This window comes from Ananas comosus, linkage group 11 (assembly GCF_001540865.1).
Source record: "Ananas comosus cultivar F153 linkage group 11, ASM154086v1, whole genome shotgun sequence".
Lineage (NCBI taxonomy): Eukaryota > Viridiplantae > Streptophyta > Magnoliopsida > Poales > Bromeliaceae > Ananas > Ananas comosus.
In genome coordinates this window covers 1,439,463-1,458,027 of record NC_033631.1, presented here as the reverse complement: position 1 = coordinate 1,458,027, position 18,565 = coordinate 1,439,463, and the positions used below count along the sequence as shown (strand labels likewise).

The 18,565-nt window shown below is 30.0% G+C and overlaps 1 protein-coding gene across 1 annotated transcript in view; it reads left to right on the top strand.

Moving 5' to 3' along the window:
* LOC109717550 (acidic proline-rich protein PRP25-like) overlaps positions 1-3,214 on the top strand; it is an 8,809-nt gene extending 5,595 nt beyond the window's left edge. Inside the window, exons 4-5 of the mRNA XM_020243399.1 lie at positions 2,584-2,702; positions 2,947-3,214. Coding sequence (XP_020098988.1) covers positions 2,584-2,702; positions 2,947-2,978 — 151 coding nt within the window. The 3' untranslated portion in view covers positions 2,979-3,214. The remainder of the gene's footprint in view (positions 1-2,583; positions 2,703-2,946) is intronic.

The window sequence follows — 18,565 nt, the reverse complement described above, 5'->3', positions numbered from 1 at the left end:
CTCTCTCTCTCTCTCTCTCTCTCTCTCTCTCTCTCTCTCTCTCTCTCTCTCTATATATATATATATATATATATATATATATATATATATAGTAGGTCTTGCGTGCTATTAGGAGCACGAAGGCCTCCATGCTCCTAAGCCATCTTCGATGATTGAACTTTCGAATCGACGATTTGCTTCGTTAAACTTGATCTAGTATATTTGAAATATATACAAAATAAATTTTACGATTTTTCGATATCATTTAGCTAGCGATCAAAGGGTTCAACATCAATAATTTTTAATAATTGATGTATATCGTTTGCAAATTTAACGGTGTAGAAGTATTTAAATCTGATGAAATTTTGATAGAAAATTTTTTATAATATTTACTGCAAGATCAATATCTCTAATCGAAAATTTTAGTTTTATATCACCACTTTTTGTGAGATTTTTATTTTCAACAGTTGATACTGAATCTTTTCGATCGTTAGGTAAATAATATCGAAAAATTACAAAATTTATTTTTCTAGATACTTCAAATATACTAGATGAAGTCTAACAGAGCCTATCGTCGATTCGAACTGTTTTTATTTTTCAATTTTGCCATCACAAATATGTTCCTTCAAAAACCATAACAGTATAATATGTACATATACATGTATATGTACATATATTATTATATATATATATATATTCTAATTAAATATATATATATTATATTATATATATATATATGTAGTTATATGTACAGTATGTACAATATACATATGTACAATAGATATATATATATTATTATTATGTATGTACATATATAATTATATATATATTATTAGTATATATATGTATATGTATATGTTATGGTATTTATGGAATTATTGTACATATACATATGTCATATACATATACATATATATATATTATTACTATATATATATTATATATATATTTTATATTATATATATATATATGTATATGACATATACATTATTATCATATATATACTATTATATATATATATATATATACACACCACATCTAATATATATAAGTTTAGTATATCATATATGTATATGCTAATGTACTGGAATATATTATAGTGTACCGTCATATATGTACATATATGTACAGTGTATATTTATATATGTACATTTGTCAGTTACATGTATCTATATATATATATTGTACATGCTACATAGTATATATATGTAATGTAACATGTATCATATATATATATGAAGATGTACTGTACATTACATATAATTACATTATAACTATCTAGATATAGGTAAGTTATACATATACTTATATACTATATATAGAATTGATATATATTTATATTATTATATATCAAATCAAGGTTCCAATAATATAATCTTGTTTTCGATCTTAGAATGTTCAAATCAACTTTCCGCACTATTAAAACTATTCTAGGGTATTTAAAGTATTTAACAATAAAATTTCATATATATGTTTTCGACATCATTTACTTTATAATCAAATCATTTTAAAATTACTAATTTCAATGGCTATTACGACGAGTTTGTAATTAACGGCGTAAAAGAATCTAAATTATTCAAAAGTTGATAGAAAATACTTTAAACTATCTAGATCAGCATCAACATCTTTGATCTTGAATTTAAAATTCTATTCACAATTTTAAAGATTGTCTAATTTCTATTGTTTATTTTGAAATAATTTATTTAATAAGTAAATGACGTTGAAAAAATATAAAATTCTATTTCTAACAACTTATTATATCCAAAATTATATTTAATGATGCGGACCATTGATTTGAACATTTTATGATAAAAAAAAACAAGACTAAAGTGTCGGAGGCTCTGTAATATATATAGATAGTACAGTAGCCTTTTATGTGTATATATATGTGTGTGTGCGTGCGCGTGTGTATTTATATATATATATATATAGAGAGAGAGAGAGAGAGAGAGAGAGAGAGAGAGAGAGAGAGAGAGAGTCCGGCTTTGGTACTTATAAAAGTATCAAGCATTTGGTATTTGTAAGTTTTTCATTGTTAGATCTATCCTTTTGATCAATTCCACTTTTTAGATTATGTTATTTCACCAACCACCCACTCAACCTTAGAGGATTACAATTATCCTAACCCTACAAGTCTTCATCCAAAGGCCAAAAGCTACAAGCACCAATAACTTGTTCTTTTAAAAGTATAGGAGCTTAATACTATATATATATAGTGGCGCCGGTAGTTTAGATCCAACTAGTTATTAATGCCGATGAGTGGCGCCTGTAGTTTGGACATAACGTGTTATTTGTGTTAGGGGATTAGGACGTTACACTAACCTTTCCAAAGATACTTATTCCATATCTAGTTATTTCCACAATATCAAAGGTCTTCAAGATTTTCTTCATACAATTAGATTATCATGCTTGAAATGATTTCGTCTAGTCAATACTTTAATTGCTTAACTACCTTTGTTATCTTTCAAGCGTACTTGAGCGCTCATATTAGAAGGCTGTGAAGCACGTCTTGCCTCACGTTGTTCTCCTAATCCTTGTAGTTAATCCTTGTCTCTTCATATGCTAATATTAATCGCGCGCATAAAAAATTGGCTTTTGTGGTAGAGGAGTAGTACAACAGGCACGCAACTCTACTGGTAATCAATCACGGGCCGGACAACAACCTGTGGATTCTAACCGGTGCCCTAATCCCGGTGCTTCTCAATTTTATGCTTCTAATATGGGTAATCTTTTTTTTTTTCTTCTCAATTTTATGCTTGTGATAAAATTTGCAATGGCATTGGTTTGACTCTTTTAGCTATTACTGCTTGGATCTTCTACTTTACACACACCTTCCACTGCATTTGCTATAGATAATTTTGTTTTAGTTCCAACTCTTTGAAAGAATCTTCTCCAAGTTAGAAAGAATTTTGTTGTTGATAAGGATTTTGTCTTCAAATTTTCACAATCCAATTCTTTTGTGTGAAGGATCATGGAAGGATGGAAGCAAACCCTTTTAGGTGCAGTAATCAAGGCCTACATATCCGTTCTCTAACGAAGATCCTCATTCTTCGTTTGATGCAACTCGGCATATGGCTACTATATACGGTAACAATGTTTGGCGCATGTTAATTCTCAAGTCGATCATGTCCTTGTTATATAGAAATAAATATAAATGTATCTCATGTACTGCACCTTCTCCTTGGCTTTGGAAAGCATGCACGTTGAGTCTGTCGGTTCCTGTACTTGTAATAAATCGCGCCTTCGTTAAATAATTACTATGTTCTTTAATTTCCTCAATGAGCATGCTCGTTCTATATATTTGGATATTTTCTCTTTATGCAAAACCTGAAATTTTCTCCGAATTTTTAACATTTTACTAGATTGTGTTAATTTTCCGTCGATCTAATGGTGTAATGAGTTCACAAGCTCGCACTTCATTACTTTTCTCAATGATCATGGTTGGAACATTGCCTCTTTTATTTCACAAAAAAAATGCCAGCTCTTTACTTAATTACTAGTTCGATCCTTGTAAATTTTTATATGACATAGTACTTGTGTTTTTACATGACATATATAGTACTTAATTATTCTGATCATATCTGTGTTTCGGGGTACCTTTGGGATCCAAATCTAAATATCATCGAATTATGCTCATAATTAAGTTAGCACCAAGCTATGGACTACATATGTGTATTTCAGATTATATGAAAGCATTATTTATTTCGAAAAATTAGGCTAATATTTATCGTCGACATTTCTAATACATTGCTATTGGTTAGATTATTCATGTTTCATGAGAACTCCTTCCCATTCAATACTAACTCTTGTTTTGTCCAAACAAGCGCGCAAATCCCAACTCATCTTATAATCTAGGGAGTTCTCTACACACTTTAATGTTTTTTTTTTTTTTTTTTTTTTTTTTTTTTTTTTGAGAGATAGGTAGCACGCTACCCGCTTCGTTTATTTCATTTAGAAATAAACTTAGCTAGAAATGTGAATCAACTAGGATTCGAATTTGGGATCTCGGATACCAACCACCAAGCCCTTGGCCACTGGGTCTAAGGACGGTCAGTTACACACTTTAATGTTAAAGCAAATGCTATCTGTACACCTATGATTTAGGTGTAAAACTTGCACCCTAGATATTTCGTGGCTTATATTTATTCACTTGTCTTATCAATTTTTTTTCTTCTACTAAAACCCATTAAAAATTTGTGAATCCTAAGATTAAAGGGCGTAAGATGTATATTCCTATACAGGGCGTATAAGTAGCATTTACGTACTTTATTTATCGCAGCAACTATACCAGCTAACACCCTAGCTAGTTAACCCTAGTTAACGAAAAAGTCTAGAATGCCCCAATTATACTGCTAATGTGGTGTCTCCAATCAATCAGATTATTTTCTTTGGGTTCACTCATACTATCATGGTTATTAAAAAAATATTTTTATTATACTTTTTCGCATAAAGAGAATATGATTGGTTGGTTATTGCCGATGTCGTGTAAATGTTACGCAATAGACTTCCTCCTAACTAACACCCTAACATACATTTGTTTTTAAAAAAAAGCTTCTCACTCCTCACTTGTTCTTATTTCTTATTGCTCTTCCTATTAACAAAGAACCCCAAAACCATTTACTTTCCAACCCTCATCAAGTACTCTAGAAATAAGGAGTCGTTACCTCTCATGGCTATTACTACACCTTTACAACAACTATTGCCCCTCTCTTTGTTACGACAAAGACACAAACGGAAACGAAAATGGTGAACATGAAATAATCAAATAACAAACAAAAATAAAATAAAAAAACACATAGATTTACGTGAAAAATATTTTGCAGGAAAAATCACAAGTAGGGAGGAGAAAGCTTCACTATCAAAAAAGGGAATACTATATTCAAGATACAACCAATCACGATCTGTCACCTCTAGGAAAAAAAAAAAAAGAAAGAAAAAATTTTTAACAGGTTTCGGATCCGATCCAATCCGAAGTCGATTATTAATTTCGAGTCACATCTAATACCCTTCATTATATCCTAAAATTAATTCCTCTACACTATTTAATATTTACCATTATAGTTATCCGCACGATGCAGCGAACAGATATTATCGAAACGATTTGTTTTTCATTGTTGATCATCGATGATAGCCTTAAATTGTACATATATCAAAAAAAATACAGTAAGGTAATGAAGAAAGAAAAAAAAGAGAGAAAGAAATAGGGACGTAAAATAAAGGAATAACAAATTAATTTAAATAAAATTATTAGCCAGATTAATAATTTAATTAATTTAAATAAAAATAATTTAAATAAAATTAGCTCAAGTTGCTATAAAATTTTCATATATAAACTTTAATATGATTTAAATTGTATTTGTTGAATTAGATTTTAATTGTATAATAGTAAATTTTTTAAAATTATTCAGTGTATATATAAAATTGTAAATTGGGATAAGAAATTATTTATAACATACATGCAAATTCGTTAAAAGAACATCTAATTCTAGAAACAAATCTTATAAAAAAAAATATATTTTCTATCAGCTTATTGTTTAATAATTTTACATACATCTAAAATTCTAAATAACTATAAAAGAAATTGAAAAAAACTAATAGATCGAGAGGGTAGTTAAAAAAAAATATTAAAGAAAAAGCAAAATTATGATCACTTGATTATTACCATATATATTATCAGTAGTAAGTTGATTATATATCCATACACTCTCTTCTGCTTACGTCATCGATGCCGCCGCCGCATCCAAGATCTTTATCTTCTACCACCACTGCCATCCCCATGCCACCAAATACACGACGGGATCTGCGGATTCTATGGACTCGACGCAATGCGACACTGATGAAAACGGACGACTTTTACGGGAGAGGGAGAGGGTGAAAGAGATTTAGCAAAAGTTGCAGAACGAAAAAATTAATGGAGACATATAGAGAAGAAAAAATTAATTATTAATTAATTACAATAATAAAGAGAGAGAAGGTGGGATTATTGGAAGGTAAAAAGGCGGACGTTAAAGAAGAGGAGAAGAGTTAGAACTATTAAAAGGTGAAGAGGTTTACGGTAAAAAAAAATGAAAAAAGAATAATTAAAAAATAAAATAAAGTAATTAAAAAGATATAAAAAAAATGAGAGCTTGTCGCGTCATTATTTGATATTGGGGATTCATATAAGAGTATAGATATATATTCAACATATGACAATGCACTAATTCTAAAGCTGGTATTTAATCACATCCATGCATGTTTTCCAGTACTCTTCATGTCCAACCAAGCTTCACTGATTGCAACCCTCGAGCTATCTGGCATCTGCAGTGGCGTCGTCCCGTAACTGGTGCAGCAGAAAATTAATTAGAATTTCAAATCTTATTTTTAAAATTTTTAAAATTTATTATTTGACTAAAAAAAATAAAGAAAATCGCCCTATATATCCGCTTTTCCATTTTACATGCCTTTCTTTAATAAAAATTCTATATTTTGCCCCACCAAATTAAGTAACATTATGAGAGATCCCCGCCTATTTACTATTTTTTTTCATCGTTAAAATTTAATAAGTTTATTAATACTTTCTTAGTTGTACCATTGCTGGACTAGAAACCAAATACAGGGCGACGCTGACCGAATCAAGGCATTGACGAAGTCAGGTTGTTCTTTGGGATACGAGTCAGCTCCTAGGATGACAATCGAATGCATCATTAGCGAACCAAGCAACTCGATTGAGGAGGAATCGGCTTAACCGGGTTCTTCCGCCATTATTCACAATTAACTCAAAAGCAAGCTCGGCCGAATGAGCCGAACTGTTTATATTTATCGAGAAAGCGGAATTATAAATGTTGTTATAGAAATAGAATCTACTCCTAGAGAACTACTTAATGACACTCTTAACTAAGCTCTGAAAAAGAGAACTAACAAGACAATCTCTGAACTATCTCTAAAAAAAACTGCAAATGTCAAAAAAAGGAATTAAAATTTGTTATGGTCTTTTATTTGTGTGAAGGACTCCTTTCACAGCACGATTATTTCTATTTATAGCAATATCTTCTCCTCCCTGCCGTTATTGGTTTAATATCTCATCGTAGAAGTTTCTTCGGTCACGTCCCTATTTCCTCGAGTTATGTTTCGGCTGATCCCTTGCTGGCCACGAAATCTTTCTTCCATGTCTTTAGTCACTCTCACCTAAACTGTTCTTCCGTTTTAGGCGTACTCCACGTGTCACTCTTTGTCTCGCTCTCATCGTTTTCCTCACGCCGTTCGAACTGTTTTACCACATGGCACTGTTTTTTACGGCACCAACAACCACATAATTTATGCACAGAATAATAACGAAATTATAACAATGCTAAGGTAATTGCTACCACTTCAATTTTTTTTTTATTTTTTTTTTTTTTAAGAGAAAGGTAGCATGCTACCCGCTTCGTTTATTTTATTTAGAAATAAACTTAGCTGGAAATGTGAATCAACTAGGATTCAAACTTGGGTCTCGGTTACCAACCACCCAGCCCTTTTGCCACTTGCGCTAGGGACGGTCGGTCTACCACTTCAAATTTTAATAAGGCAAAGTAGAGGTTTTGAAAAAACAAGGTATAAAGTGAGAAAGCGATTATTTATAGAGGAATATTCTGTATTTTAGTCTTATTATTTTTATAAATTTGTTTCAGTAATCTCTTTTAGATTTTTAGGATTTACTTATATTTAATAAATTTCCCATCTTAATTTACCTCTTGCCATACCACAATCAATTCAAAAGAGTTCACAGCAAGCCCAAATTAGCACATCTTATACCAAACCTGGAGATAACCAAAGAGCTATATATAGATTTTGTCAAGGAGTTTCATGGCGACATAGACTACAGACTATATTTCGACTGGCTGGGTTTAGTCTAGAGACATATTTTCATTGATACCTGTAGGCTACTAAAAACCAAAAAATTTAGGATTGCAAAGCCAAAACTTCATGGTACAGCACATATTTGATGGACATAGAGCGACAATCAAAACTATTATCTGGCTATCCTTATGAATTGTAAGCACTAATAAACTATCTCAAAAACACGTACTGATAGAAAGGACGTATCCGTCGCACTTAAAGGCTTAATTTTAGCACTCAAGGAATTTCGACCTGACTCGACCTATCTGGACGTAAGGTTTATTATTGAATCTCTTACCATTAGGTTTATTGTGGATCGCAACCCCACTCAATTTATTAATTTTTTGGACCGATTATCTCGGGACAGAAAATTGGACCTATATAGTTTACCTAATAATAAGTAGCTAACAATCCTTATGTGGGAGGATATGAAAAGAGTTATGACGCGCGTTGGCACTTGTTTATGTTTAGTATTACAATTAATGCACAATTAATATTAATGTATACTTTTCACTGCTTATTAATATCCTTTTTAGCTTTTTCCTATAGTAGATCAAAATAATCAAATTGGTAATTCTACTCTAAGGCCTCGAAAAAGTTTTTTCCCCTTTCATTACAACAAAAGCTCTAGATTTTTATTATTTTTGTGAAATGCTCTTGAAGTTAAAACAAAAGTATAGTCAAATGGGCCCTTAATGGCCTCAACATATGAGGGCCTAAAAAAGCAAAATATGGACCTCATTCCCGAAATTTTCTTTTTAATGCCTTAAAATAAAAATAAAAAAAAATTCTACAGAAAATTATCAAACTATAGTAACTTAAACCCTAAACCCCAAGAACGGAGCATGCCTGAGAATAGATTTTAATTTGGGCGAACCGGAGAACCTTTATAAGCCCAATTTAGGCTTGAAAAAAAACGAAAATCATCTAAACTCTATTGAAATTGTAATTTATATTCTAAACTTTTAAAAATTTAAATTTATCACTTGATTTATCATCCACTACTTACAATCCAACACACATACATGTGTTTTTGTGTATTTAACTAGATGTTCGCTGGAAAAAGCAATTACATTAAGGACATACATGTTTGGTTCATAATTGGAATAAGAATGAAAAATGAAATTGGATTGTTTTGTAATGGAAAATGAAATGACGAAACATCAAAAAATATTTGGTTCATTATTTAAATGGAAATTGAAATGAAAATTTTAAATTTTTGAGAGAGGATTTGATTAAGAGAGAGAAAAATGATAAAAAAAAAGAGGAGGTAGATGTTGGTGAAATAAAATTTTGAATAGTTTTCTTTGGTTTGGACCAATTTGGGATTAAGGCTGAATTGAGCCATAAATGAATTCGGTCATATTCCCATTCTAGAGTAGAATAAAAACCGAAATCAAATTCCAATAAAACAAATAATAACTATGACACTACAACAAAAACGGTCTATAGCAACACTTTTAAATGTAGGTACATGTCAAAAAAGTGCTGCTAGCTAAAATTACCGACATTTTTAAAAAGTGTTGCTATATGTGGGGTCGCTAGGTATATAGTGGCAGTTAAAGAGTGTCGCTATAACCTAAAGGAGTGCTACTAATTTACCAACACTTATTTAAACATTTAGCAACCGCCGAAACTCTATCTCGTTGGCTGCGGTGGCGGAAAAGGACGATAGTAAAGGGTCTTCGTCTAGAATTTCAGTGGATTGAGTGAAGAGAGAAGAAAAGATGGTAATTGATTTTTCTTTTTTTTTCTTTTCTGTTTGTAATCGGGCCAAATAGACTGGGTGTGGTGGGTTGAGTAGAGTAATCTTTTATTTTTGGTTGGATTGGGCTTTATATTTAGGCATTAGTAGATGTGTTTTTAAGTTTTAGCATAAATGGGACACTTACTCAAAAGTGTCCCAAATATGTGTCTCTATAACCTAATTTTATTGTAGTGTGAGAATCAATAAATTTTATTCTGATTTCATAGTTTAGAATAGGTGAACTAAAAAATATCCTAAAGGAAAAAAAAAAAAAAATCTTAAAAGGTTCCATCAATTTTGACTAATTAGTTTGACCACGTTTCAAGTGTCAAAAATAAGTGGTTATTAGCCGTTTGGTGAGATGTCTCTTTCGTTTCCGTGCAGCCAATCGTTTTCCTCCACATGTCATGATCCCCCTTCCCTATTGGATGTCGCTGTCGCAATCCACATCACCCTACAGCAGCAAATCCAAACGGGGAGAAAAGAGCGGGAACTGCGAGGGCCCGGTTGGTCCCCCATGCACCTGGTGTATCCATTTCGTATTACATTAAAAATGTATTTTTTTTAAGGGAAAACTTCAAATACCACACCGTGATTTCTCTCGTTCTCACTTTAGTACTTTGTAGTTTAAAGTGTATTAATTTAGTATATAATTTGTAGTTTTATTTTTCTCTTTTTATCATCCATTCTACTAATTTTTTTCGTTAAATTAGTGACAAAATTAAAACTAAATGGTACTAAAGTAAATATTCGATAAACCTAGATAGGGTATCTGAAATTTCTTGCATATAATTTAACGAAATATTAATGGAGGAGCTGACGTAAAGAGAAAAATTAAATCACAAGATACAAAAATGAGAAAGTACAAAATCACAGGAATGGTATTTGAAATTTAATCCCTTTTTGAAATTAAAATATTATTCAATATATGTGATTTATATTATTTAAATTTCTTATAAATAAAATATAACAAGATATTATAAAAAATTAACTATTGTGAAGTTAATTATCTTATAAACTTAATAATCAATGATAAAGAAAAAAAAAAACCAATCATATGGTTGACTAATATAATTGGCCATGGGTTTCAAATTTCTAACTTAGCTTGTTTTGTGAGATATTTTATATATACATCTAGTACTTAAGTTAGATTTTAATTTCAAAATATTTTTAAAGATCTTTAATTAATAATGTGGTGTACAAAAATGCTTTTATACGCTGGGTGCAGGAAATAATTTTTCAATAGATGAGGAAATGCCACGTGTCGGTAATGGGCGGCAACTTGGGACGCGTGTTGCCGACATCAGAGTTCTATTAACATCCCTATTCCCTACTCATGTGCGTAATGTATATAAACGGTAGGGCTGGCAAACGAGCGAGCCGGCTCGCGTTCGACTCGTGTTCGGCTCGATATTCGGCTCGCTCGAGCTCGATTCGAAATTAAATGAGCCGAGCTTGAACAAAATAAAAGGCTCGAAATTCATTTTAAGCCGAGCTTGAGTATTACTCGGCTCGTTCGAATTAGGCTCAAAAAGCTCGAAAAGCTCGAATATATATATATATATATATATNTATATATATATATATATATATATATATATATATATATATATATGCGTAATGAATAGTATGAAAACGAGTCCAGAAATATATTAACACCATCACTTGTGTGCATTGTTGATTAGGCCTAGAAAAACATATTAACATATTTACTGACGTGTATGATGAATTGGACTGAGAAATATATAATAATATTTCTGACTTACGTGCAAGATGGATAGGCAAGATATATATATTACACCTCCACTCACGTGCATAATGAATATGCCGAGAAATATGTATTAACACGTATTCTCATTCACGTGCATAATAGATATGTCTAGAAATATATATTAGCATCTCTACTCACATGCATGATAGATACATCCATAAATATAGATTAGATCCCCGCGCATCCACTTCACCTTGCCGCAAATTCCAACCGGGAGAAAAGGAGTGGGAAATTATTGCTTGGACTTAGATTAGGTGTATCCGTACTACTATATTTATTTATATATTATAAAATTAATCGGACCTTTCATAAAAAATAATAAGATTTGAAAAAAAAAAATCTGCTATGAATTTATCTTATAATTCTCGGAGAAATAAGTATTTGAAGTTTATAATTTTATATATATATATATATATCTTTTTATATGTATATCTAGTTAGTTTGAGGGAACATATTTAAAATATTGATTTGGACTGAATCACAATCGATTGGTTATACATTTCAATAGCTTCAGCTTTAAGAATTTATAACTAATGTTAATGATCCTACAAATCTAATAAGTTAGATTTTAATTTTAAAACTTTTTGGAGATTATTTAATAATGCGGTGTATAAAATGAATTTATACATTCGGCAAGCGTTCTACTCCCACTGCCCACGCCGAAGTTTTGATGTAACACTCACTATTTATGTACATAAAATAATAATAATCTATTGAATTTTCAAAAAGCATACTTTACTATCTAACAATTTAATTTGTGATTGGACCTGTCCTTTAAAATAAAATATATATATATATATATATATATACTTAAAATGTCAACGTTCATAGACGTCTACCGTTTCGTTTTGTCAATCACGGAGATTGAACTTGTAACTTCGAAAAAATCATAGGTATCGGTATTTATTTCAGCACCCGAGTTAGAGGTTCATTCAAACTCCTGCGCACGATTGTTCAGAAGTCGGCTTTTCGACTTCATTGCGGTTGGGGCCAAAATTGAGTTTGAGAAATTTATAAGTTCCTTGCTCTCTAACTCCATGCATCCAAACGGCCCCTAGTTCGATCATGAGTGCGGTTCAACAATGCATGCATGTTATGTGCGCATATTTTTGGACTTCCAAACTTTATTAAATATTGAATGCTACATACTATAAAGCTAGAGTTGAAAAGTTTCTTTATAATAGTCTTATATTAGGAGTAGGACTCATGCAATATCAGGAGTACGGAGGTCTTCGTACTGCTAAGCTGTTTTCGATAATTTTATTTTTAAATCAACGATCAACTCCGTAGACTTGGTTTAGCGTATTTGAAGTATCTAAAAAATAATTTTTTATAATTTTTTAATATCATTTACCTAATGATCGAAAGTGTTCATAATCAATATTTTTTAATAGTTGATGTGTCGGTTTGCAAGTTTAACAGTGCAAAAGTATTCAAATTAGATAAAATTTTGATAGAAAATTTTTTATACTATCTATAGCAAGATTAATATCTCTTATCAAAGTTTTTAGTGCTACATCATAACTTTTTATAAGATTTTTATTTTTAATCGTTCATTTTGAGTTCTTTTGATTACTGCATAAATGATCGATATTGAAAAATTACAACTTTATTTTTTAGATACTTCAAATACACTAAATCAAATTTAACGGATTCTATTTATCGAAAACAGTTTAGGAGCATGGAGGCCTCCGTGCTTCTAATAACATACAAGTCCTGCTCCTCATATTCGATACAAAATAAAATCATGATCTATATATTAACCTTTTAATTTTTGACCATTTCAAGGGTCGACACATGCTAGTTGTGTGCTCATCAAATTTGTGAACTATGTTTGTGTAGCTTGCTTATGGAGCCTAATATGTGTATTTTGTTTGCGCCAAATGTGTTAGTTGTGTATTAATTAATATGTGGTTCTCATGTGATTTTATTGGGTCCATGCTAATAGTGCCTACCACATGTTAAAACGTGTTAGAAATTATAATTCTATATTGGATGTGATTTTAATGTGAAAGATGTCTTTACCTAATTAGTGGTTTAAGCTTTTAAGCTGGATTTGGGTTATTTGACAATGACAACCCTAACTTACCAAAATAAATTAATTGCTCATCACAAAGTAATAGTTTTACAATTTTTTATATATTTTTATTTTTTAAGATGATAATAGGCATCTATATATCCCCAAGCTCACCCTAGAACCCACCCTAACCCAAACCCAACATATATAAGAGGCAATAATTATTAGTCTCATTTTCTCCACAAGCTATGTTTTGATCATCTAAAACTTAATTCAAGCTTGGTGTTTGGTTGTACGTAAAATCATGAAATCAATTTTTCATGAAAAAAAAAAATTGATACAAAAAAGAAATTTTTCATCAACATTTGTTTGGTTGAAAGAATAAAATTTATATTTGTTTGGTTTGGTAAAAAAAAAATAAATGAAAAAAATTTTACGCAGCTTGAATTTTTATTTTCTGCCAAAAATTGATAGAAGACGAAAATGCCCTATTTTCTTCAAATCTGTAAAAATAATTTTTTGAAATTTTTTTTTACAACTAAACAAGTATACAAAAAAAACTTTTCAAGCCGAAAAATATTTTTTGGTACATTTTACGGAGTGAAAATTATTTTTTACTGTTATTTGTTTAATAGAAAGTCAACGTTTTGAAACTAAGTCAATGTTGGGCGTGTTTGGTTCGAAGTCGGAGTCGGAATCGGAATCGGAATCAAAATAAGCTGGAATCGGAATCGGAATGACTCATTACCTAATTCTGTTTAGTTCATCACCTGAATCGGAATCGGAATAAATCATTTCCATTGTTGGTGTTTGGTTCAGATGGATATAAAAACGTAATCAAATGAATATACTAACATTATCTTTATAATATATTAATNAATTTATATAAAATTTACATCAAAATTTTGAAATAATGTCAAAATTTTAAATCTATTTTTTTAAAAAAATTAAACTTTGAAGTTGAATGGATAATTCAAAATATGAAACTAAATTTTGATTTATTCAAATTCAAATTTAAAATTATAATTTAAAATTTAATTTGAATTCATAAATTTAATTTAAGTTTGAAAAAAAAATTGAATAAACTTTATATAAATTAAAATTTAATTTAAATTCAAATTCATAAGTTAGATTCGAAATACTTGATTAAATTTTAATTTTTAATTTACGTTCAAATTAAAATTTAAAATTATATATTTAATTTTTAAATTTTAACTCATATTTTAATTAAAAAAGTTGAAAAAATAAATTTAATCCAAATAAATATCTATTCCGCCTGCCGCCCGGATTCAACTTCTAATCCGGCCTTCTAGGCCGGATTGAAAAAAGGGTGATTGAGCGATTTCCATTCCACTCGGGAATCAGAATCGGAATGGAACTCCCACGTACCAAACACCCATAAACGGATTCACTCACTCCCATTCCGATTCCATGGTGAAAAAGAAGCGAACCAAACACGCCCTAAGTTCTCCCACTTTTTATATTTTTTTTGCACTTGTGTACAAGAGAGCAAACAAAAGAGTCATTAATTAAATTTTTTATTATTCTCTATCTCCCTCTCTTATAATTGATTTTGCTATCACACAAGATATTACAAGTCATATATTATGTAAAACTAAATTTCAGTCGAACTTAATGAACAGTAAATTAAGTAAATAAAACAAGCATTTATAGCTGAAAATTATTTCCTTAACTATCAAAGTAATGATGCATGGATTGAACTTAATCTTATGATGATCATCAAAGCAGATATATAATTTCTATACATAAATAAATGTGAATACTAAAAGCAAGTAGACCACCATGTCACCATTTCCCCCACACGTGCAACTCCATAGATTAACTACCAATATATAATACAAAAGGTTAAAATAAAAAAAAAAGAAGAGGAACTATACGTAATGTATGTGTTTTCATTAGAAACTTCCCTGGATGATCACACATGTCATGCGTTCGAAAAAAATCAATATTAAAACAATGCAAGGATTGTTTATATATAGTTCAAGTACGTGTGTGTATCTAGTATATTTTTGTTGACTTGATACACTTAATATCAATTGGGAGCTTAAAAATAAAAATTTATGAATCAATAGGAAAATTAAAATCAAATAATATGTTCGTTGAATACGAGTATACCGTGTCCGGATTTAGCACCAGTTTGTTTTTTTGAACTAATGTTGGCTTTTTAGAATGTTTTAAGATTTGTAATATATATAAAGTTCATCATAATTGTATGTCTCATTCAATTTAAGTCGAAATAACTATATACAACTCATGAAAGTATATAAATGCTAATATAAGACTAATGTTGACTAACTAAATTTAATATTAGATATAATATTAATGTTAGAACAAATACCGCAACGAAAATTCGATTGTGATTAAAATCTAACTAATTTTGTGATAAAAATAAATAAATCAAACTTACAGATGACGCAAATATTCCAATAAAGACTTGATCTTATCCGGAAGCGTGCGAGGCACTGTCCTAAGACGTATTCATGTCCTTACGTGCGGGATTAATCGGAAATAGCACCCGAAGGTACGACCGGAATTTCTCCTCCTACGAGCACGATCGTGAAGGAGGTTGATAGAAATTCTCAACACCCAGTGGATAAAGGGAATGTTCAAAAATGAAAGATAAATGAATAAATGGATAGAAATTAACCAATGATCAAAAATCTTTACTGCCTGCCTGCTCTATCTTGAGCAAGAAGAAAAAAGAAAATGACCTAAAAAGGAAAAGAGGATTTTACGCTTTTTCTCTTACAAGAAAGAAGCGGAACCCGCCCAACGTAATGCGAAAGAAACGGAACGAAAAATATTCCATTAAAATAAAATAAAATAAATAAAGTAATAAATAAATAAAATAATAAATAATAAATAATAAACAATAAAATATCAAAGTGCAAATAAAATAAATTCAAACTCAAAATTTTGAGTTTTCACCAACAATTAATTCAATATGCTCAAATAATAACTTTTAAGATCTAAACTTTTATTTTCTATTGCTAGTAGTGCATTGTGTATAGAATAATTTCGAATTCGCCCAATTCTATTACGTATCCTGCTTCTCTGACCCGCCATCGTCGCATCCCGTAGGAGGAACAAGAAACCTTTTGATTTTGTAATTTGCCCATTTTCTCTTTTCCGCTTTTTTTCTCTCTCTCTCTCTCTCACCGCATTACGGTTTTGAGTTTTAATTTCACTCTCATTTCACATGCCTATCGATCGCTATAATAATAAAAACTCACTTATTCCTCTTGCCTAGGAGGCTTTTTGCCTCTCTCTTTTCCACTCTGTAGTTGTCTGAAAAGAAAAGCATTTGCAAATGAACAACAAAATGAGACAGGAAATATACTTTTTGCTCTATTAGTATACTTATTATTCCTTTTCTTCTATTGTTATTATTATTTGTGTTGTTTTTAATGACTTTATTAATGTTGTTGCTCTTGCTGGTTCTTCTTTAACTTTTTTTTTTTATATATTTTTACTACTACTAAATAATAATTTACTATTCTTATAATTTTGTTTTTATTTTTTTATTTTTTTTTATTTTTTTTAATACTTTCAGTCTTATATTTTACTATAGCAGCTGCCATTTTTTCTTTAGGCTTCGTTTGAGATTGCGGGGAGATTGCGTTACATGCGGTGAGAAACGACGATGGGAAAATACCCTGCTTGTTTTCGTAAGTAATATTATGTTCCGCATATCGCGATAAGTCGGTTACGATATATTTTCTGCGGTCCCACCGGAGAACACAGAAGCATATTCCTATATGCTTTTTTCTCAACTCCATTTTATCTAATAGCTAGCGTTAGATAGATCTCAATACCAAACTAAGTCTTAGCCTCTTTTTCATTTATTTTTTTATTTTTTCTTTTTTTTTTATTTTTTTCAAGGAAAACTTTAAATATCACTCCCGTGGTTCACATTTTCTCACTTTAGTATCATATGGTTTAAAATGTATCAATTTAGGTCATGTGATTTCATTTTTATCCTTTTATTATCGATTCCACTAATTTTTTTCGTTAAATCAGTGATAAAGTTAAAATTAAATAGTACTAAAGTGAATATTCGATAAACGTAGGTGGGGTATCTGAAATTTTTTGTATATAATTTAACGAAATATTAACGAAAAAGCTAATGAAAAGATAAAAATGAAACCACAAAATATTAATTTGATATCATTTAAATCACATGACACTAAAAAAGAAAGTGCGAAACTATATGGATACATTATTTGAAGTTTATCTTTTTTTTTTTTGAAAAAACTTCAAAAACCCCCCCTGTGGTTTCGTGCATTCTCACTTTGCTACCCTGTGGTTTAAAACGTATCAATTTGCCCCCCTGTGGTTTCGTTTTTATCTTTTTGTTATCAATTTTATTATTATTTTTTTTTAAAATCAGTGACAAAGTTAAAATTAAAGGATACTAAAGTGACTATTCGATAAATATAGATGGTTATCTGAAGTTTTTTGTATATAATTTAACGAAATATTAACGAAAAAGCTTCCGAAAAGATAAAAATGAAACCACAGGGGGTAAATTGATACGTTTTAAACCACAGGGTAGTAAAGTGAGAATGCACGAAACCACGGGGGGTTTTTTGAAGTTTTCCCTTTTTTTTTGTCTACGTGTATTTTTTTTTATTTCTTTAGTTTATTTTTATGATACATAAATGTAAACTGTAAAAATAATAAATTGGTGCATTAATGCAAACTGTAAAGGCTAGTGCCAACTCACTTCATAAAGGACAAATCCCATGCAGTTCCCAACTTATGTATTTTCTTGTACTCTTCTTGGCAATTTTGTAGTTAATTTTAAACAATAGGCTCTAGCCTATTTATCCCTTATTACTATTCAAAATTTTTAAATTTATTTTAAAATTATTAAAATTTAAATTTTTTTTAAATCCAACCTTATTAGAATATTTGATGACATATTTTAAAATTAACAGAAGCATCTTGATTCTTCAAAAATAAATAAGATATTTTTAAAATTTTAGAATATTAGATATTATTTCTTTAAATAACGGAAACACTTCAAATACCACAATCCGCGGTTTCGCATTTTCTTACTTTAATACTCTATGGTTTAAAATGTATCACTTTAGAACCATATGGTTTCTTTTTTCTCTTTTCATTATTCCTCCATTAATTTTTTTGTTAAATTAGTGATGAAGTTAAAATC